At 43.8% G+C, this 23,995-nt stretch overlaps 1 protein-coding gene across 1 annotated transcript in view; it reads left to right on the top strand.

Moving 5' to 3' along the window:
- Positions 1 to 23,995, top strand: part of TSNAXIP1 (translin associated factor X interacting protein 1) — a 476,958-nt gene that overhangs the window by 182,134 nt on the left and 270,829 nt on the right. Inside the window, exons 5-6 of the mRNA XM_078669989.1 lie at positions 5,519 to 5,612; positions 18,789 to 18,985. Of these exons, the coding sequence (XP_078526115.1) occupies positions 5,519 to 5,612; positions 18,789 to 18,985 (291 nt within the window). The remainder of the gene's footprint in view (positions 1 to 5,518; positions 5,613 to 18,788; positions 18,986 to 23,995) is intronic.

Genomic DNA, 23,995 nt, shown 5'->3' with positions numbered 1-23,995 from the left:
CCTTGCAGCAGTCTGCTTGCCGCCTCTCTCCACTTGCACCCCATAACCACTGATTCCTGTAGCAGAGAAGCACCTCCACACTGCAGCCCCTCCATGCCACCCCACCCCACCCCCTAGCTGCTGATGCCTCCGTCAAGGGATTTCAGCAGAGAAGGTGGCCATTCCGCCCCATCTTCGTTGTGGGGATGGCTTCAGCTGACAGAGCCTCAAGGAACTACATCTATAAAACCAACTCCCACAAAATCAATACATTTAAGGCCTCTTTGGTTGATGCCCTTTTAGGAGCATCCACCATTTACAAAGATGGAATGTATGGTTTATATATGTTTTTGTTCACATTGCATGCCACGTAACCCTCAAATGCACAGTATAGTTAAGAATAGGTTCCTGCGCGGTATGTGAATCACGACAGCAAAGATGCAATGTATGGACTTTGGCTCCCTTAGGACTTTTTGTTACATAATTGTACAAAGGTGTTACAGTAAAGAAGGACACAGAGTGTGACTACGAGTTAAGGTAGCATCCCGTCTTAAATTGACCTAACAGATAAAAAAAAAGAAACTGGTCTTGACCCAGAGAGCAGGTGTAATGCAGTGATTCACCACTGAAACCGGCTGTTGCTGTTTTTCCTTTGCTCAAAGCTTCTACGGCCCAGGCGCAAGCTGAAGCCACCTGGGATTCAGAAATCTAGGGGCACATAAATGTCAACAAACTAGTTAACTTAGACAACCAGCTTTTAAAATCTCTTCTATTCAGAAATCTAGGGGCACATAAATGTCAACAAACTAGTTAACTTAGACAACCAGCTTTTAAAATCTCTTCTATTCAGAAAGCTAGGGGCACATACATGTCAACAAACTAGTTAACTTAGACAACCAGCTTTTAAAATCTCTTCTATTCAGAAAGCTTGGGGCACATAAATGTCAACAAACTAGTTAACTTAGACAACCAGCTTTTAAAATCTCTTCCGAGTCTGCACCCCAGTCTCTCTGTGCCACTGTTGGTCGAACTGGGAGTTATGAACTTCGAATTGTGAAAGAATCTCAGTCCTTTCGTATATAGGCCCTAAAGAAATGCATTACAAGGCGTTCTGTACCTGATGGGTACATATACCCTACCGTGGGTCGAGCATGGTTATCTTTTCAGTCTTTAGGGTTGTCTCTCTTTTGGTCAAATCCCCTATACGTTCCACTTTTACAGCAATTATTAAAGACATCTACTGGAACTTTATAGACACTAAAACTATAAACAAAGCAAGGGAAATTGGCTTGATCAAAACTTTTTTTCTTGCAAAAAACTCCCTAGAATTTGAATCGGATCAAGATTGCTTCAAACCACAATTTGCTCAAATTTTGTTCCTTAAGTTCAAGTTGAGCATTGTTGCCATGGACACATTTGCTTACCACTCATAATCAAAGTGCTGTGTTTTGAAATCCTGCTTCCCACCTTGAATATTTGATGAGGCTGAGATGCACTCTCTGTTCTTCTACCCAATATATCAATTCCAATGACCTCGTATACTTCACATTTGTTTGTTGTAGGGTCCAGCGACTCTGATAATTGTTTGATCACACCGCATTCAATGTACCACTCCAATTCAACCCTCGATGGTTTGGCAGCAGTGAACCATAAACCTCAACATTTTGTTGTGAATAATTCTGTTGTGGAACCACTTTAGTCTTTCTAACTTCAGCCTGATGTTTTCAGCCAAGATTCCCCCTCACCATTCGTAGTCATATACAATAAACTGGTACTTCTACGTCCGTACTATAAATTATCAACTTAAAATGTGTCTTGCTGATGTCAGAAGTCCAAGGCTTCTTGTGTTCTACCTGCACTTTCATTAAATACAACCTTCACACTTTCCTTACCAACATTTTTACACATGCATGCACTGTCCATTCTGCTTACATTTTAAATTCAAAGCAAGGCATGTTTTGGAGCTAGCTGAATGCCATAGACTTCCACATTTAAGACGCACTACCTTCTCAATTTTCCCTTGGTTTACTCAAACACTTTAGGTTTCTGCAACCGTGCAGCTTTAATACTTTGTTGCAGTTATAATAGATTGGTTTACTAACATAGTTGCTCATTTTAGCACCAGCCTAGTCCCCACAAGCCGGATTACAGGTAGTTGTCCTAGAGCTGCACTGAGTCAGACTGTATGCACATCTTGATAGAGCCTCTGATTGCACACCACTGCCCAGGGATCTGTGTTAGATGATGCAGCTTTTCCTTGTTATATTTCAGAGGGCCATGAGGCAAGCAGGAGCTACTGGGCTCAACCGTGGGGGTTAAGGCCTTTTAATCCTGATGTCCCATGGTCTGACCTACAATGGGTCCTGAGCAACTGGGCCTAGTACCCCTTCAGCCCTTGACTCTCAGTGGTAGATCGAATCAAGCTGTCCAGGGGTGCGCCAGGGGCGGGGATGGGCGGTAAATACAGGACGGTAAACACAGGACGGTAAACACAGGCTCTCAACTCAAAATACATTCAGTAGCAGCAATTATTGATTCTCTAGTCAAAAAATACTTACTTTTATGAACAAATGTGTATAGGAACACGAAGTCAAATACAGCATACACAAACAATAAACAGAGCCCCCTGAGATCATGGCTCTAGTGTTCTCTAGGCAGGTGCCTCAGTCCCCCTTCCCACTTGATAGCGGTAGTGGTTATTCCCCATTCACTATAGGCAACATCCACGTTAAGCCCTACTAGTAGCCGAGTCTCAGGAATCCCACTCCGACTCATCCTAAATTCTAAATGTATTATAGCGCCCGAAGAGCTATGTGGTAGAACAAGTTCCCCCAAGTACTTCCAGCCTTATGGTCAATCTGACCTGCTCTTGCAGGGCTTGCACTACTGGGGTCTCTAGAAGCGTTTCACTCTCAGACGTCGTGGGGGCTGCAGTGACTGGGGATGGTGATTAGCACCTTGGCTCTTCAGGGCTCGGCTGGACGTCCATGATGCTTCTTCTGGTGAGACCGAAATTCCTCTGACCTTTCTCATAGGTGGTGGGAGATGCTCGCTTGGGTTCCGATCCTCAGTTGGGGCTCAGGAAAGCACAGGCCATCATGTCATCCTCTACGCTTGATAGCAGTGGAACCAGGCAACATTCCTTGTTTTTCACAGGGCCCTGCTCTGGTATACGGGGTCACTGACTGAAATCTGCACATGGGGAACAACCCAAATGGTGCAGCAGCTGTCTACTCACACCTCGTTATGGGGATCCACTTGCTAGAATCCATCCACTGTACGTCTCTCCATCCAAGCGCTCTCCTCTTCCTCACAAGGCAGCTAGATAGTTTTGGAAAGCAGGCAGGCCCTGTTCTCCAGGGACAGGTGGTCTTGGTTTTCCGTGGGTGGTATTCCCTCACCCAACTGGGAGACTGTCAGACCTTAGCCCCCAGTCCTGGTCACAGGCACAAGTTTTTCAGACCTACTTCTCCTCCTCGACACACAGCCTGACTGGCTCCTTGACAGTTGACAATTTTGGGAGCTTTGGGCTTCCCTTCTTATAGTCCTCTTCCAGACCAAAATGCAATTTAGTGTGTGAGTCTTTAATGTTTGTGATGGGGTCTGCTTCCTTTTGAAGTGCCCACTCCTCTGCCCTGTCCTTCCTACAGAAAGCACTCACGCAGGAGCGACTTCATATCTGACAGCCCCACATCACAGGCCATGGGAGTGATAAATGGTCACACCTGCATGTCAGCCTTAGTGATATGTGCATCAAAAAGTTCCACAGTGCCCCAGCCCTACTCTTTAAGAATCTCTTAGCTTAACCATCTCCTTCCTAAGATGTGCCAAGGCCCCATTCCAGTGACCTCTTTCTGAATAAAAGAGCACCCTTTGAAGTGTACTGGAGAGCCTGGCTCTCCCTCCTCCAGTGTGCCCCACCCAGCTCTCAGGAATGCAGCAATCCACAAATCTGTATGTGGGGATTCCTCTACCTTCACAAGGTTCTTCAGTCAGCCCTGGGTCTCCCAAACTTGAACCCAGTCTCTTCTATGTTTTGGATTATTCACACGCACACATACACGCAATACTCAAGTGCAACCACATGTCTGCTGCACAGCACTGCATACTAACTTAATGTAGGCCCAGGGTGAGATAAGATAAGAACACAACAGCAGAACTTTACATGAGTGCACCTGTAGGCCTCCCTCCAGCGACACAGATAAAAAGGCCTGTACATGGTATGCTGCCACTACTGCCCTTCTGCTACTTAATCCTGGCAAAGGCAGTAGCCTTTCACCACTCTGAGGGTCCCAGTCCAACAAGACTGCAATCCGTAAAGCAGGCCTTTATCATTGCACCCACGCATGATCCATGTTTGCCTGTGAAAACAAAAATCAGCACCAGGGATCCAGATACCATTGTTGCTGGGCACTCAAGGCAGGGGTGCACGTCCGTCACCACGTGAGGGATGTTTCTGTCCCGTAGTGCACAACAACGGCTGCAGGTTGCTACCTGGTGAGATTCAATCTGCTGCTGTTTCATTGCGTCATGCATCCCAGTCAATTCTCTTTAAGTGACTCAGTCAAGAGCACTGGACTGCATCACTTATGAGATGTAGACATGAATCTTACTAGGACACTCGCCAGTGCCTTTTGGTATATGATGCACTTCAGCCTATTACTCCACTCCTGTTGTAGACCCCTAAAGCACACTGAGGCGATTACGTAGTAAGTTATGGTTGGTCTTTGTATGCAAACCTCCACCCCATGTCTTCTGCAGGTTAATGTACATGGACCTACACATGGGTATATCATTCTCTGCCAGTAACAGTTTGTTGTACCATATGTAACTATGTTCATTCTGACGCAAAATACATGTTTCACCCTAGAGAGGTGTTTTCCGAGTCACATTGTGAAGGACTCTTCTCATCCCTACATGGATCATGGATATACCAAGGCCATACCTACTCTCGTTAGGTTTTGAGAAATGATTCTAGTTATTTTGAAATGTAGGTTCATTATTTATTAAAAGTTATTTTGGGGCAGTTCAAGAAATAGACTTGTCACCATTTGCATGCAGGCCTTATGTGATAAGTTGACTGGGATGTATGTCAGTACAACGCGATCTTTTAGATCGCGGTACTTAACGCGGTTATATATATTCCAACACCAGTCCACGTAACAGTTGGGAAGGTGTTGGAATATAAAATTACAATATTCCTTAACCAACAGCGCCATCCAGCGCAAGTCGTAGTAACGACTTGCGTTGTAATGGCAGCGTGGTAAAGGTCGTCCGGTGTAAACACCGTGTTGTAAACGACGTTTACCAGTTGACTGCATACACAATGTGTTTTGTTTGCACTAGGAATAAAAGGCAAATGAGAGTTAATTTGCGTGGTGCATTGATAATGCAGGATCTGGTTAGCAGAAGGCCAGGTCTTTATGTGCTCGGTTTACAACTTTAACCATTTGTAAAATCGCCCCAGCAAACTAAATACATGCTGTCATCCTCTGCATAAACACGAATGATGCTCCTGATAACTCTTGTTTTGATTCAGCCATACAGAGAGGTCTTCGAGTATTTCATCGAGGAATTCAAGACCTACAAACCTCTGCTGTCAGCCATAAAGAATGAGTATGAGTTGACATTAGGTAAGAATTTATGTTCCTGTATTTCTTCCCATTCTTTACTCTTCTAGTCTTGTTTGTTTATCAGCTGGATAGTAAGACAATAGGGATTTTCAACTCAATTCACTCTGGAAGGATTAACTGCAAATGTATTGTCGTCTCCTCACCTTTCCGAGCAATGCCATATTTGCTTACCTCACAGTGGAATTCTGGAACCCATAAATTAATAGACTTCATCAAAGTGTGACAGAAAAGATATGCAGACTTTTTACAGAATTGTGGGGGATTGCATAATAATGATTGATTAGAAGCACATATTTTTCCACCTTCCAAGTGCTGACCAATGGCCATGGGCCTTTGTTTTTGGGACACTTCTCCCTGACCTTTCATATTGAATTCCTGAGACAAAATCAGTCAAATATTTGGGAAGCATTTATGCACAATAAATTGAAAGTGCTGAAAGAAGCAGAAAAGGAATGAAGAATTTACAGCACATTACATCAGTCATTGGCCAAGATTTATTTTGCATTAGTGTGAGCACTTGCTAGATGCTAAGTGGTGCTATGCAGTATGAAGATTTTTGCACTGAATGACTTCATAAACTGTCGGTTTTGCGCTGTGCGACATATAGAGTTGACATACCAGGATGAGGACAGCATACACCCTTTTTATACAAATCTTTCAAAATTGTTATTGATGAATGAGAAAAATCACTGCACCCGAGGAAATTGGCAGTAATCCCAACATATTGGTTCAGGAGGTGTCCTTCTTTTACATTTACTGGTCTACTTATTTTGCAAATACCCCTTTCATGAAATCTGGAGAACCAGTTCTACAAACTTATTAGCATCTAGATTTCTACCTTAAGAAGACAAAGATTGTTTTGTAAAAGTACCTGGACAATTCTAGGGGGAACTATTTGTAAGAGATAAGGAATTTTTTTTCCATTCACCATCAGTATCTGAACAGCCCACCAATAAACTCTGGTTCAAGGCCTAATGGGAAAAAATTGATAATCAATGTTATTGATTTTACACAAAATAAACTGAAAAAATGGTACGAACAGAACAGCGAGAGTTTCGCAACATATGGCATCTTGTAAGCAAACAATTTGTGACAGCATACATTTATAATTGCCCTCCCACAACCTCGGTAATGATCTTGGGGGGATAAGGGTAATTATCAAGTCAACACACCTAGCCATTTACCCCATATCTTACGGTGTTTGTCCGGGCAGCCTCTGGCTTCGTATAGAGGGAGTTCCTGCACAGCTCACCAGAACACCCCACTGCGCTATTTAGAGAATTTGGGTGGAGGGGGATTTTTTCAAGCCATCGCTATATCACGTTTGGCCACCACCAGGGCGGTGCCAAGAAACTTCTTGTCTGCTCTTGACCCAGCTAGCCCATCTGTGATGTCCAATAATATATTCAGTGGGTTATGCGGGGCTACCCTAACCCAGTACCTCAGTGAGTTCGGTTTCCAGGGCATTCCAATATAGAGTTAAGGGAGGGCATGACCATACTAAATGGAAAAAGTCTGCGTGTTCTGACCCACATCTTGTACAGTAGGGTCTCGAAGTGAGGCCCGCCATCTATAGGCTGGCAGGAGTGAGGTAAGATGCCGGAGATAGTATAGTTGAACCAGGCGAAGCCTGGCTGAGGTTGTAATGCTGCTCGGGGCCATCAGAGCATCCCTCCAGTTCTCCTCCTCCTCCAAAGGACCCAGCCAAGCCTCCCATCTGGCTTTCAGTGGGTCAAGGGATGCCGGACCATTATTTGTTAGAGAGCGATATATTTGTCAGACACCCCCTTTCTCAAGGTTGCCCATTGTGATCTGAGCTTCAGAGGGCTGTGTTCTGGCAGGGATGTGCCCGTTTGCAGGTGTGTGTCTAGGGCATGATGCAGTTGCAGGTATCTGTAAAATTGGGATGGATGAAGTGAGTGTCGGAGTTGTAGGTCTGCAAAAGAGCGGATGTGATCGCTGACCCACTCGTCTCCAAGGAGGGTGATGCCAATGAGGTCCCAGCACCTAAAGCCCTTTAAGCCACCCACCTCCCGCAACCATATGCCGTTCCATAAGGGCGTGTGCTGTGTCAGTTTGCCTTTCCATTAAGTGTGTGGCGGTGTTCCATGCTATGAAGATTGCATGGGTCACCGTGTGCAGGTCCCAAGCAATGGGCGATCCATACACCATGTCTTGAATTTGTGGGAAACCCAATTCTTGAAGTTCGGTTCTGTATGTAAGGTCAGACCACCCCCCATTGAACCAATAGTGAAGGACCAGAAAGCGGGTTGCAAGGTAATAGTGGTGTAGGTTGGTGAGTTCCATTCCGCCGTCATATGGAGGGATCTGGCAGTACGTGAGTTCCAGACGCGGCCGACGGCCATACCAGAGAAACCTCATGAGAAGGCTAGCGATACCTCTGAACAAAGTACGTGGAGAGTGGGGTATTCTGAATAATGTAGAGGAATCGGGGGAGAATCATGATTTTGAAGAGTGCTATCCTCCCCATTTTCCAATTGGAAACATGTCAACGAGTGATCATCCTGACTCACTCTAACCTGTCAGACATTTTTGTGGTCTTGCTACAGCCAGATTTCTGACTAGGAATTTAACTTATGCTTAGAGTGGGCTTTGGCCCTGCCCCTAGCTCATGATTGGATGGATTTCTTGTCTATTTCAAATCTCTGCACCTTATTTGGATTTAACGGCTTTCCTCTCTGATGTTGTCCACACCTAGAGAATTTAGTTTTCACTGTTTTTTGATTGGTTGAAAATTTTCCTGATATCCATTGCTGAAGTCTGGCAGCTATTTTTCATTTTACACGTTTCTGTTATTTCTGTTACTTGAGCTTTGACATGCATGAGAATGCATGCCCTCTTCCTTTCATTCTCTCTTGCTCTCCTCTCCAGCATCCCCAGTTGGGCTTAGTATTTCACTCTCACGGATACCTACTTGCTCTTTTTCACTCTATGGTATCCCATTGCAGCGAAGCTGCCATCTTAGAAGGATACAAAATAACATTCCAAGGTGTTTCCTGCTGCGGTTTGCTTTGCCACGGCTTGCAGCACAATTCTACAAGCACTGGGAAAGCCTATAGCAACCGACAGCCAACATGGAATGTTACAGGTAGTCTTCCAAAATGACCCATTATACATATATTGGCAGCTTGTATTGGCTCTGGTGTGCTCTGCAGATGAGCTGAACATGTTGCTCAATGGTTTTTGGCACTTGTTTCGCAGTAGGCATTTTGACCACTTTTGATTCCTAGCTATTGGTTGCTCCTTTTTTAGGTCTCGCCTACGCAGAGCGCATGCGCTGCATAGGAGGAGACCTTTAGGAATCGATTCAGTTTTTCGACAAAAAACGTGCAAACATTGCATTGCTTTCAATGGCAATGCGTGCATGTTTGGCGATTCCCTTTCGCGAGCGAGCTCTGAAACCATCTGTTTGTAATGAACTTTCAAACAGATGGTGTCCTTGCTCGCTCCCGCAAAAGAAACACTGTGTGCGCTCTGGGCCGCACCCCCCATCCCTCCCACTTGTTAACCCGAGGGAAACAGGCGCCATATGTTTCTCTTCTCTCTCTCTTCCTCCACCCTCTCTTCTCTCTACCTCTCTCTCTCTCTTCTTCCACCCTCTCTCTACCTCTCTCTTCTTCCACTCTCTCTCTCTCTACCTCTTCCTCCACCCTCTTTCTTTTCCTACACCCTCTCTCTCTACCTCTCTCTGCCTCCACCCTCTCACTCTCTCCCTCTCTACCTCTATTCCTCCACTCTCTCTCTACCTCTCTTCCTCCACCTTCTCGCTCTACCTCTTTCTCTACCTCTCTCTCTACCTCCCTCTCAACCCCTCTCTCTCTACCTCTCTACTTCTCTCTCTTCACGTCTACCACTCTACTCTACCTCTCTCTTACCTCTCTCGCTACCACTCTCGCTACCTGTCTACCTTTACCTCTCTACCTCTTTACCTCTCTCTCTCTCTACCTCTCTACCTGTCTTTCTCTACCTCTCACCCTCTCTTTACCTGTCTACCTCTCTCTCTCTACCTCTCTACACATCTCTACCTCTACCTCTCTACTTCTCTCTACATCTCTCTCTCTCTACACATCTCTCTACACCTCTCCCTCTACCGCTTTCTCTCTCTCTCTCTCTCTTTACCCCTCTCTCTACCTCTCTACCTCTCTCTCAACCTCTACCTCTCTCCCTCTCTCTACCTCTACCTCTCTCTCTCTCTACCTCTCTCTCTTCCTCCACCCTCTCTCTCTGCCTCTCTTTCTCTTCCTCCACCCTATCTCTCTCTTCCTCCACCCTCTCGCTCTCTCCCTCTCTACCTCTATTCCTCCACCCTCTACCTCTCTTCCTCCACCCTCTCTCTTTACCTATCTCTCTCTACCTTTCTACCTCTCTACCTCTCTCTCTCTCTCTCAACCTCTCTACCTCTCTCTACCTTTCTAGATCTCTCTCTCTACCTCTCTCTCTCTACCTCTTACCTCTCTCTCTACCTCTCGCTACCCCTCTACCTCTCTCTCTACCTCTCTCTCTCTCTACCTCTCTCTCTCTACCTCTCTCTCTCTACCCCTCTTCCTCTACCTCTCTCCCTCTCTACCTGTCTACCTCTTTTTCTCTACCTCTCTCTACCTCTCTCTTTCTACACACATCTCTCTACACCTCTCTCTACCTCTCTCTGCCTACACCCTCTCACTCTCTCCCTCTCTACCTCTATTCCTCCACTCTCTCTCTACCTCTCTTCCTCCACCTTCTCGCTCTACCTCTTTCTCTACCTCTCTCTCTCTACCTCCCTCTCAACCTCTCTCTCTCTCTCTACCTCTCTACTTCTCGCTCTTCACGTCTACCTCTCTACTCTACCTCTCTACCTCTCTCCTACCTCTCTCGCTACCACTCTCGCGCTACCTCTCTACCTTTACCTCTCTAACTCTTTACCTCTCTCTCTCTCTACCTCTCTACCTGTCTACCTCTCTCTCTACCTCTCTACACATCTCTACCTCTCTACTTCTCTCTACCTCTCTCTCTCTCTACACATCTATCTACATCCCTCTCTCTACACCTCTCTCTACCTCTTTACCTCTCCCTCTACCTCTCTACCTCTCTCTCTCTACCCCTCTCTCTACCTCCCTCTCTACCTCCCTCCCTCTCTACACCTCTCTATCTCTCTAGCCCTCTCTACACCCCTCTCTCTCTTTCTCTCTACACCTCTCTCTCTCGCTACACCTTTCTCTACACCTCGCTCTCTCTCCTTTGCTCTGTTTCTGACTCTCTCCTTTGCGAACACTTGCTCTCTCTTGCTGTCTCTCCCTCTCATAGATTTCCCTGGGACCTCCAACCACCTGTAAACTTTTCGCAGATTTGTTTTGACTTGAGCTTCTGGTGGGGAGAAGATGCTGCTCTGCCTCCGGGGCCCTGTTCTGTGACTCAAAGCAGAATTAATTTAAGTTAATAAAATAAAAGTTTGTTTACCCAGGGTCATATGCATCTAGTAGCAGCTGCCAACTGCTACAAATAATGTCAACTTCATATATAATCTTGATTGGGTAGAAGTTTAAAACGGGAATGTTTTAACGCCAATCGGAAGCTTTTCCAAGGCGAGTAATTATTTGAAGCTGCGGCCAGTTAAGGCAATGTTTGAAGCTTTTCTTAAGTCCTTCATCTGACGCGATGATAGTTTCCAGACTGTTAGGTTCGTGGGCACCCTGGTCTAAATTTAGCCAGACATGCACATGCAGCCTCCAATCCTGGAGTCTTCCCATGAAACATTAATTAGCATTTCGTGGAAGTATGCATTTTGCGCCGTTCTTGGTTTGTTTTGTTAGGATGTACGGCCAGGGCAGGATGCCCTTCGGAGGCTTCCCCTCTTGAGGGACCGTTTACGCCAACATCCCTTGTCTGTACGCTGGTCCCGTCAATGCACGGTCTCAGGTCACCTGAGGAAAACCTTTTCCTTTGAAGCTGGGATTATCCCCAGTGCAGGCCGCGCTAGTCCGCCCTGCTTTAGTCCACTACTGGGCGGCCTCCTGGGCTTTGATGCCCACACGCTGCTATATGCTTCCGTGGGCGCGCAGCCCAGGCGGGGTGGTATTCCAGAGGCTCATGAACCGGAAACTGTGACCTCTTTACTGAGGTCCCTGGCGCTGTCTGGTGAAGGTAGGAGTCCTCCCTCTGATGCGTCAGCGCGGAGGGTCACCGCTCTGACTGGCCAAAGCAGAGCGGCATGCTTTACCCGGAGCACTATTGGGGCAGTCGTTGACTCCGCTGGCACGAGTGGGAGCAGTGAGGGAAATCTATGCAGAGAGCCTGGGTAGCGAAAGGCCCATGCAAGGTGCCCATCTACAGATCTCATCCCTGCCTACTTGGGGTCGCCTCGGTGTCCTGGTCACGTCATCCATCCGTAAACGCGTCTCCTGACGGATACTTATCTCAGATACTCATTTGAAGCTTTTTCACCAATTCGAATAAAAGCACTGAGGTTGGGCGTTTGTTCTTTTGTGTGTGCTTTGTTCTAAGTGAAACGCTGCATTTCTTGTGCAGTCAATTACATTATCATAGCTAAGCTCCCCCCCTAGTCAGGACCCAACCAGTTGATTTCCGGGAAGCCCAAACCATCAGTACTTCAAATCTGCGTGTGAAACAAGGGTAGGATGAGCTGTGCAGCTCAGAAAGGGATGTTCTTTTTACATAATTTGTATTTAATAGAATGGGGAAGCAGAAGAACTGTCTCACAGTTGAGATAGGGATCCACATACACTGGCGACCGCTTTTGAATTGGCTTTAAAACCATTCAAGATGGCTGCAGCGTCTACGTGGGATGCGGTGGACAAGTGGCAGCAGAAGCCTGATAGCACTGCTTGTCTTTAAAAAAAAAAAAAGCATTGGCATTGCCAATAGTTCTCGCCTTTGGGACCCTATAAGTGTTTAGTTATCCAGTACAATATCCTTGGTGCAACAACATCAAGTGTTGCATGGCAAAACACTTATAAGGTCCCAAAGGCGAGATCTATTGGCAATGCCAATGCTTGTTTTTTTTTAGCCTTCTTTAACCTCATTGTGCCTTATTCATTAGCTTGATTACTTATCCACATTTTAAATTGTGTGGGTCTGGTACACCGAACCCTAGGAAGAGTGCAGATCAATTAGAAACAGATTGTTTCTATACATATTTCTTCCAGTTGAACAGAAATTTCATTCATTTCTTTGAGTAAATCATTAGTTTAATTTATTGAATTATCCATTACTTCATGGTGAGAGTTCATTTCGTATGACATAAACGAGCTGTTTAGACAGACCATTTCCCATAACCCAATGCATTTTGGGTCATAACTGAGACCCTTCCTCAGGGGTCTGTAAAAGAAAGATACATGAAACTATATCAGCCTTATTTCATTGGTAGTGGTTATGTATATTAACATATAAGAATTATTAACAATACAAATATTGTTATATAGACCGGGTTGCAACTAACGCATTTATCCCGCTGACGCTACATTAGCAGATTGGGTCACATTAAATCTACCCGGACCTGTCATGAAGATGTGCTTCAACTCAAGCACTGTAATTGGCCAACATATACACGTGACTTGAAGCCGTCTTGCAGTAGTTTACTCTGATAACGTGCGTAGGGAACGTTTCAAACCGCTTTGCGATTGCGCGAATGCGCAATTTGTATACTTCCGAGTATCCGAAACAAGAAGTAAGAGCCGGCACATTTAGACGAGATACACGCCACTATTCAGCCCCAACATGTCAGTAAACACTAGGTCATTCTCTCATTAGGAGCACTAGCGGTCAACTTAATTTGTGTCCAAATGACTCTGCGTTAGGCTGTTTGTTGACACTCACCGAGTGATGTTATCTGCATTTAGCGTAGCGTTTTCATTACATCATACAGGAATGCTCCCTTGAGTCCTCCGTAGTAACTCATATTCTACGTCAGGTTTATAGTCGTTCAATATGACTTGTATGAATAGCCGGTATACTTGCACATATTGTTTACAGATCTTGGAGTATTGTTTGACAATATTTACATCGTATTGTTAATAATTCGTATATGTTAATGTACATAACCACTACCAATGAAATAAGGTTTCATGTATCTTTCTTTTACAGACCCCTGAGGAAGGGTCTCAGTTATGACCCGAAATGCATTGGGTTATGTGTAATGGTCTGTCTAAACCGCTCGTTTATGTTATAAGAAATGAATTCTCACCATGAAGTAATGGATGATTCAATAAATTAAACTAATGATTTACTCAGAGAAGTGAATTAAATTTCTGTTCAACTGGAAGAAATACGTATAGAAACAATCTGTTTCTAATTGATCTGCACTCTTCCTAGGGTTCGGTGTACCGGACCCACACAATTTAAAATTATCTACAGGCACTGTGGGACACAGTGCAACGGATGCAGTAGCAAAAAAGAACTGGTATAATTTTTTTTAAAGAAGTGAGTCCAGAGTGCGCAGAGACAAAAAACTGAGATTTTCGATACTTATCCACATTCCCATATTTGTAGAACTCTTGTTAAAGCAGAGCAGATAGCTTTCTTTGTGCAACCCTCTCAGAGAAGTAGTACATCACAATTTCACTGGTCTGGCGTTGTGCCACGAGGTAATCCTGACCACTAATTCTGATATACGAAGGCACTGTATCTGGTAAGATGAAACTGACAAGTCTGGACCAGCTCCATCCTTCAGCTAACAACACTTTTGGGCCTTCTCTTGACCTTGTACAACCTGTACTAGTACTTTTGAGGTCCCTTTCACTACTGCTTTCAGACGAATAGCCAACACCACACTATTTGCTCCTTTGAAAAACCTAAGAGGAGGTAACACTCAATTTTAATGATTGGCCGAATGCTCTCAGCACAGGTTTAGTGTATGTTAGACAACAAGTAGCATGTGTCAATATTGAATTAGTTGTCCTCGCTACCCCAACAACCAGGCATGCACACCCATGCCTACTGGATTCCATCATGTTCCGTGAAATTGATCATAGTAATCTACTGCTTCTGTCAAACTGCAAACTGCTAGTCACTCATGAAGTTCAGCATATCAATTTAAATTAGAGTTACATTCTCATGATTCTTGTCAATATGAAGACCAGAAAGGGGAAATATTTGAAGAACCAGGTAAGAACTTTTCATACTAAGTCACACCTCATCCGGTGGCATTCACTCCCATTTCCCATTTATACTGTGCTTGCACCCAAAAGGGAACGCAAGGCTCTTTCAAAATCTGGATTGGGAAGGGGATTTAGAGCAGCCAAGTGATTACAGCTAGAGTGCAAGGACTCAAAAAGCAAAACAAAGCCCTTTTCTGATCTAGATTGTGAAGGGAATTCAGAACATGCAGGTGATTATAGCTACAGTGTTCTAAATCAAAAGGGGACCAAAGCTGTTTTCAAATCTAGATTGGGAAGGGAACTGAGAACAAGCCAGTTGATCATAGGAAGATGTTTTTTCAATATGTGAATTTCAGGAAGAGTTGGATTCCATAGTCTGAGAAAATAAAGTCAAATAAGCAGTGACCAGTTTGAGTCAAATGTACCATGCATACAGATATACATCTTAATGCACTGTTATCCTTTTTTTCAGTGTTGGATTTACTCACACTCCTCACATTTGAGAAAAATTAGAGGTTAGAGAGTAGAATGGACCTATTTAAAGGATGAAATTGAAAGTGGCAGTAGCAGATTTTTAGTTTCGCCTCGCCAGGATGTAGACCCACACTAGATGTTGGAGAAGCTCCCATGGGAGTCAGTTTCCCATTGCACTTCTACAACCTCTGGAGAAACAAAATTCCTACTCGTCACAGACACCAGGGTCCTCACTGTTGCTGACGATGCTGGGATGTGGATCTGGCTGAACTCTTAAAAGTGTATTGATTTCTTTGGAGGATCTGCATCTTAAATGTGGAAGGTCTCAATCGGAGTGTTCTGAATCACTGAGACATTCATGTGGGACAGCGACAAAATCTTTGGGAAGATTATCAGTCATTCATGTATCTCTTCCCCAATTACTCATATTGTGGCTTTTCATTCGCATCCAGAAGCCCTATCATCCCTATTGTTTTCCCCCTAAGTATACACCAGAGCATCCGTAACTTACTTATTACAAGTACCTTTGTTTTCAGTTTACTGTTATGAAACACTGTCAGAGGTCAGTGGCACCCCAAAGCTAATCAAACTACAAACTGTCCCAAGAAACCTAACAGACAAGAGTGATGTTTTTCAGTGTTGGGGCCTGTATCCTCGCTTGTAAGGGCTTCACTCTATAACAAATAAGACAATATTGTTAACTTTAAATATAACACCACAATAAAGACACCAATTACATACTATGATGATGAACCAAGGACTTGCATTGAAATAAAAGCCCTGTCTTTGAAGACTCAGCTGTACTGGCAGCCACTATTCAATTGAAGACCCTAAGCTAGAAGAACTACCTTGAGACTACTTCGGCAAAACATCTTCAGGCTTCCTAGGAATCTCTCTAGCAAATCCACAGCGTGAAACTCCAACAGAATTTCAATGGTAGGACCAACTTGACGAAAGCAGGTTGCAAGGCAGATTGTACCATCATAGACACTGTCTCATCATCACATATTTGTGGTGTACTCTTCTACCTTTGGCCACACCCTACTGTCATGGTACTTATGTCATGGTACTTATAGAGCACACTGTCACCAGACGGTCACCTTGCGGTGTCGCCTATTCGGCTTCCTGGCGCTGATACTCATACCGCTGTTGAACCCCTCCTGCCTTTCCCTGTGAAGTGTCCACTCCTGGGGACCCCCAGGGTGAAACCAGGCATCCTTAGCGCTGTTGGGGCCAGTGTGGAGGCTAAGCAAGCTATTGCCCAGAGTTGCAGCGTGGGGCCCGTGATTAGAATAGGCACCGAGGCGAGAATTAACATGTCCCAGGAGATTGAGCCCGAGACCCCGCCGAGGCGGGAATCGAACCCTGGTCCCTGGCCAGAACTCTGCATCAGGGTCTGCCGCTCTAACCATTGAGCCACACTCCTCCACATTTAGCATGTCACATGTCACATGGGCAGTCATTAATTCACTGCCCATGCTTAGTGGGCACAACAAAAGTCAACTACCATTTTGTCTTCAGTAAACATGTTGTTTTTCGTGAAGGGCTGTGCTGCTCTCCTGCATCGGGATCTCTGAGTGTGCGGTCACAGCTTATAATCTTATGTTCTGCATTCCTACAAACTACAACTACAGAGCTGCATCATAGAGCTTTGTTTTGTGTCAAAGCACCAGTTGTCACCTGTGCCCCATACTCGTCCACACTCGTAGATGCCTAGGCTGCACACCACTCAGGGAGTAGTCAGTATCTGTGTATTCATATCTTTGTCTATACCAAAGATGGTGACGGGGGGCTTTTTAAAGAGGTCCAATATCCATGCCCACCGGAGTCACGCTGGACAAAAAGATGGAAGCTGTTCCTCTAGGAAAGGGGGCCACCCACCAGCAAGTCAGTGGTGGTGGAGGGAAAATTGGACTAGCACTAGGAGGAAGAGGGATGGGGGATCCCGCTTTTGCAGAACTAGGGTCCTCACACACCCAGCCAGCTAGGTGTCATGCTTCATCATTTGGACCTGCTCCTCGTTGTGCCGGTGCTGCAATGCCCAACGGGCACCCGCAAAGGGGCTCTTTGTTGGAGATCTTTTGTTCCTTAGCCGTATGATGAAGTGGGGGGTGTGGCCCGTGAAGGTGTAGATATAGTGAGGTGCAGTGAGTGCGTATATAAAAAAAGGTTGGATATTCCAAATAAAGTTTTATTCCGGCTGGTAATCCACCTTATTAAAAATGTTTTAGAGTGGCAGTTCCCCTATGGAGGGGTAGTCATTTGATCAAAGTTAATGTAGTCTTTGTGAGAGGACCTCCCTATTTAGAATGAGGTTCCTCATCTTTTTGTTCAGCGTATTCATATCTTTGAGCATGCTCTTTGGTCTTAGGTGTATATGGCCCAGACCTTCCACTCTCTATAGCCAAACTTTTCACTCTCTCTTCCTGGCCAAGTGCGGTCCGAAAATAAGTCAATGCCTTGAAACATATTTAAACTGCCTTGCCTCTTTTAATCTTAAATGGCTTGTGTCAAAAGCCATTAACCTCGAAAAGTATTTGTATATCATTTTTTGTTATTCTTTATTTTCATTTCTTTATTTTTACCCATCTTCAGCAATGCTCAATAAAACAAGCATTCACTAGGCATCTCTTTGTGAAAGTTCTGGGTCTTTTCTGAAGCATGTCCAAACATTCCAAGCATATTGGTATGGTTGGTGTGGTACTTTCTAAACTTACTCTCATCAAGGACACTTACTCACCTACTGAAAGTGTTTGGTGACTAACCCCACCCACGTTGATCACTACATCAAATGCCATCTTCGCTTTATGTTACTTCCATGATCATAAATTCTTAAATCCAAACTGTTCTCAGGATGGACTCTATATCTGAACGTTATATATCCATTGGAGAGGAGGGGTCTATATTTTTTTTAGAGATTTTATGCCCTCCGTTTAGCAAAGATGCATTGAAGTGGAAGGGGATCCATGTGTCTTTGGCTCTTTGTATTTGCTGACTAGTTTCTGCTGTTCAGTCCTAGGTATAAACAGGCCAGGAGTAGATGGCTGCTCACTTTATTTAGGAATAACAATGCAAAAAAAGACAGAAAAGTAGGCCACAAAATTCTCAGCTGCAAAGTTTATTTAAAGCGACCCTTAAGAATTTGATCACCCTCTACTTAAGAACATTAATGATCAGCATAAGAGAAGTCACAAGATGTGTACACATTATGATCCGTTCCACAGTGTCCACCTGCTTTGAATTATCTGTATTGGTCATAATAATGAATTGACGAACACCTGATTTTTACTCCCATTGTTTTTATATTTTTAATAATATATTTAAATATATACATTTGCATTTTGTATTGAATACATTATTTGACAGATACATTTTTATACCAATGAAAAATTATTGAATTCTTAAATCTAGTCTCACACGGACCTTCAAAATAAGAATTAGGAATGATTCCACGATATTGGGACCTGAAGGTTTTTTTTAATTTGATGGTAGGGCTCCCGTTACCCTAATCTTTGAGTATATAGAATTTTTCAGTGTTTGAGTAGCTTTTATGCAAATGGCATGAACTTTAAAAATCATTTTTGTTTAGCTCACCAGCGAGAACAGATCCGTTCCCTGGAGCCCCTAAAGTCCATGCTCGTCACGGTGTCGGAGCGGTGTGACCTGAAGATCCAAGAGATGCGGGAGGCAGAGCGGCTGGAAGTAAAGACCCTGAGGAAGGAGAAACTGACTTTACTTAAACAAATTGACAAGTTAAAGACAAATTTGAGCTTCTTAAAGACACAGGTAGGTCTTGCCAGCATCATCCTCATGTTCTCATGTATCCTTTGTAAGACTGACAGGAATTTGTTAACTAAGGCTGGCTGGAATGAGCTATCCTTCCATTACATACAGAATGTGTGTCAGGATTCTAGTGAAGCGAAAATTGTTTCACATTGCTGCTCAAGTAGACCAGTGCCGGAACCCAAGCACTGAGCTGGTTGTGTTCTCCACCACACTTCCCGATATCTACCTTCACCCACCGAGCCCTACCTTTCATTGTCAGACGAGTTGCAGTTAGTACCAACATCAATGAACTGTCATTGGCAGCCATTGTCTTGCTGCAGCTATGCCATGAAAGTCACATCAGAGCTGCAACTCAAAATTAATTTGACAATACTGTGAGAAGTATACAGTGACGTGGCTTGGAGCTGAGGTCCAGATCTTCGCTTGGGAAACAGCTCAGTGTCCAAATCATAGGGACTGGTGTTGATCCTTCTTAAGTCCTCTTGCATCTGAAAATGTTACTATTTTTTGTTTTTTTCTTCACAGAGCTATAACTGATCAAGCACGTTATTGAATTATTGGCCAATCTACCTGGATAGGGCATATTTTTATAATATGTATCAGTGAATGAACTCATAAAAACCAATAGAGTCAGGGTGTAATTGTAGAAGTTATTATCATTCTTGCAAAACAGATATATTATGGTGATAGCCTCAGTTGTAGCGTTCAGAAATTCTAGATGATATGTGTAAAATGCTCATCTATTTAAAACCTTCCTGTTTATTAATACCATGTATGTTCACCCCTGTGGCCTTATTTCGAATTTGGAGGGAACTGAAAATCCTCCAATTTCGGAGGAAACTCTGAATACTGAGTAGAATCCACTCACTGGAAATCCAGAAATAATTACAGTTTTCCAGATTCCTGGATTTTCAGTTCCCTTGAAATACTAGAGGTTCTGTTTTAAAATATGTAAAAAGCACCTTCATTGGTACCATCAACATTGTGGAGCATTTAGTGTTGAACATGCGTAACACAGTTATGTGTGTGTGTGGAGGGCAGGGGGGGGTTAATGGTTTGGGTATGGTATCTACCCCCTGACCTTGATGTGTTAGTGGTTTGGTCCCAGATGATACAATGCGCTTTATAAAAAGACCTGACAACCCCTTCGTTGGATCTTTAGGGTTGTTACCTCCCCCGGCTGTGTCCACCTTGCTCTCGTGGGGCCTAGCTGACCGCGAACACAAGATTAGTGAATAAGGGTCAGTCTTGTACCGGGCAACGGGCCCTTTTTTCCCAAGTGCCTGCCGAGTCTCTGGAGCCAATGATCCACTCTGGCCTACCCGTCCAAGGACACAACAGCCGTCACACCAAACCCACTAAGCAACAGACTCAAAACCCTACTCCCAAAGTTGTTTGCCCTGTTAATCATGAACAGATGCTGTCTCTCAGGGACAATATTTAATTAAAGGGGCGGTGTGTGCACCTCTCCCCAAGTCTCGGAAGGCCCTTGGGTCCCCATGATTGGGGCTGGCTCAATCCTTCTGTTCTGGGAAGGGCGAGAGAGCAGGCAGGGAAGACTTGTAAGCTCCCGTCTGGCAGGAGTTGGAAACATTTTCTCTAGGGTGAAGGGGAGCTGGCTGGGCCACAGGGCTTTCCTGTGGCCCCCAATGGAAGGTGACTTGTGGATGCTCCACGTGGGAACTGGGAGACCCACATTAGACCCTGGGGGATAGATCTCAGGGACCAGTGTTGGCTTGGGAAGAGGGGCCAGAGGCCCTATCCCCTTTAAATGAATATGGGGCCCCGGTGATGGGTCCCTGCAGCCAGTATTGGCCCGGGAAAGGGGGTTGCACCCTTCTATCCTCATTTTTTTAAGAAAAAGGGAAAAAATTGCTGTCTCCCATCCGCACCCAAGAAGGGTGCCAGTTAGGGGAACCGACTAGGGCCACAGGTGCCCTGGGCTCCCTCGGCAGGCCCCAACATAAAATAAAGATTAGGGTGTCCTGGGTGGGCACTAAGAAAGCCAAAATATTAAAAATAAATAACAAATGAACAGCAGGAGTCGTTCATTTTATTATTCACAGCTTTTTACAAGGAGCGACCCATACTGCCCTGCCAGGGCTTTTAAAAGATTTTTTTTCAAGTCTGGTAATGTCCCTAGAAGGGACAGGGGCACTACCAAGCATTGTTTTTAAGGTTGAGGGGGCTGCAGGATATGCAGCAGCCCCCAGGAACAATTAAAAAAAACTGTCATTAACTCAAGGAGAGCTTACCATATATATGTTTTAAGCAATCCTAGCTGGAACTCTGTGTTCTTCATCTGGGGTGAAGGGCCTCCATGTGGTTCTATTGGTGCACTTTGTAGCTTGAAAAATGTTAAAGAACTTTTGCTGGTTTATTTTTACATTTTTTAATGACAGCCACTTTTATTAAACATTGAACTGAGTGAATTGGTCAACCCCCGATGCACTTGGCTGAAGGCCGTGCGCCACGCGGGGATTGCTGCCCGCACAGGTGTTGAAGCAGGGCTTGGCTACTGCCTGGCCCGGCCCTGCGGCCCACCCCACGGTGTGCAACGTTGTGAGCAGTGTGGGGTTGGCTGCTGTGAAGAAGTTTGACGCAGGGTATGGCCACAGGCATGGGGTTAGCATTACATATGGTAATATAACATTACTTTACGTTAAAAAAACGAGAAATTGACTGAAAAAACAACTGTTACAGTGATGTTATAGTTAGGTATGATAATAATATCTTACTTTGCTTTAAAAAAAAACCTTAGAAATTCGCTGAGAAAAACAAAGGTTAACGGGTGTTCTAGTTAAGTGAAAATGTTTGTTAAAATATAAAGTTTTAAATAAAAAAAACACTTAAATTCACCAGTTATAGTTATCTCAAGTAACTATAACTCACGCCCTAAAGTAACTATAACTTGTTCCCTTGCTTTGCACTGATAATTACCCCACTTAATACATAATTCAAGACATGTTCTATGACAACATTGATAACATCAATGCAACATTTGAAATGCCATCATTGATTTGAAAACTTGCATGGCAAGGATTCAAGTTATAGTTTCTTTATGGTAAGAGATATAGTAACTTTATGGTAGGAGTTATAGTTACTTGAGATAAGTATAACTGGTGAATTTCACTGGTTTTGTTTATTTAAAACATTATATTTTAACTTACATTTTCGCCTAAATATAATGTCCCTTTCCCCTTTGTTCTTTTTTTTCAGAGAATGTATATCAATATATATATTCAAGGTAGGTAGATGTGGAGTTAAAAATGGTAAATCTTTACTTCCCTATATAACTATATAACATTACCTTATTGCTATTTTTGTCATCTATATTTTGGTAGCACTGTATTTAAAATTCAGGATTCTGATGTACAATTATGGCACTGTACATGCATCACCATTCTTTAAAACCGTGGTTTCTTATGCGTTTTCACTATTTTCACTGTTGATTATTTTTAAATTCTCCTTTTTATTATTTTTTATGCATAATATATATGTAGACTGTCTGTTTTTTTTTAATAAGTATTGATGCTTCAGGCACAATTTGGATATCTCATTCATCAGTTTCCTTTTCCATTAGCTTACATCAGTGCTCCGGCATGTGCAGTATTGGACTGTCCTCCACCCTTCCATGATTCTTTTGCTGCTTGTCTGGACTGGGCCCTTGCAGGCCTCTTACTCACTTTTGACCGCTGTCTTTAGGGTCACAATCCGTGCTCTTCTACCATCTCTTTGTAATTCCCTGGACTGATTGCCTACAGAGAAACCCTTTAGGTATATATATTTTACTGCCCAGTTCAATATTACCTGGGTTACAGTCTCCCAGTATGTTGTGAGAGGTTCCATGTTCCTTTCCTCAAGCTTGGGGAGAAGCATTCATCTTGAATCCATTAGTCATCCTCACCTCACTACTGATTATTGATGACTCTTGCCAACCATCTCTCATTTTTTTCTGACATCATCTTGTCTTTAGAGTGTTCCATATGACTGTTGACCTTTTTTAAGAACCTTGAATATATCTGCATCAAAATAAATGTTGCTTGAAGTTGCTTAATCTATTGATTATATATCAGATTATATTCCTTTCATTCTTTGGCAGTTAATATATATATCAAATTTAATTTCAAACAGTTTTATATTTATTGTTGTCATCTTACTTCCTTTTGGACTAAGCCTGAATTCAACACCACGTATTTTTCCAGCACTTAGAAGGATCAACCCGGATAGCTAGCCTTAATAGCAAAAGTGGAATCACTTTGCACACTTATTGTGATCAGTGTGAGTTTTAGAACTTTAGTTCTTCATCCTCTATTAAGCTTGGGATCTACCATCAAACATTTTTATCAACTCAGTCACTCTATGGTAAGAATGTATTGAAACTGCTAGGATATCTGTTCTGTTTGCCCTACCTTTCCCTGTAGCTATGGGGATTCAATATTGTTTGCTCAGTGGGTCTAAACAAGTGGTGTAGATGCCCACAACCAAGTATTGCGCCATTCAAAAGTGAAGTGAACGTCAAACCAATAAAAAGAGTGGGCTTCTGGAGGCTAAGGTAACGTATATAAAGTCTTTAATCCAGTGGTGTCTGGTATACACCTTTGTTGCTAATGGGGAATATATTTCACTGTTCATTGTGATACTTGGTACCAGGTGATAACGGATACCCAGTGATTAACACACAATTACAGTGTCAGATTTTAGGGACCTGCTTTTTGTTGGCAACTGGTCATACTCAAGATATGAGAGTGGAGGGAGCGCCCGTGTGCCAGAACCACCCAAAAGCAGCAGTGAGTGTCCTGAATTAGGGTTAGGAATGTAGAAGGCACCAGTCTTACCCGATATACCCTATTATCTAGAAATGGTGAGAACCTCCTGAGGGTTGCCCCAAAGACTTTGGCAACTGACACATGCTGTTAAAAAGGGTCAGGTTGGACCAGTAGGTGAAGTCAAAAGTTATTGAGAGAGGTGGACTTCACAGTGGATTTCTTTCAAACAGATGTGATTGGA

This window comes from Lissotriton helveticus, chromosome 12 (genome assembly GCF_964261635.1).
Source record: "Lissotriton helveticus chromosome 12, aLisHel1.1, whole genome shotgun sequence".
Classification (NCBI taxonomy): domain Eukaryota; kingdom Metazoa; phylum Chordata; class Amphibia; order Caudata; family Salamandridae; genus Lissotriton; species Lissotriton helveticus.
The sequence above is the reverse complement of the archived record's forward strand: the minus strand, read 5'-3'. Positions and strand labels throughout refer to the sequence as shown.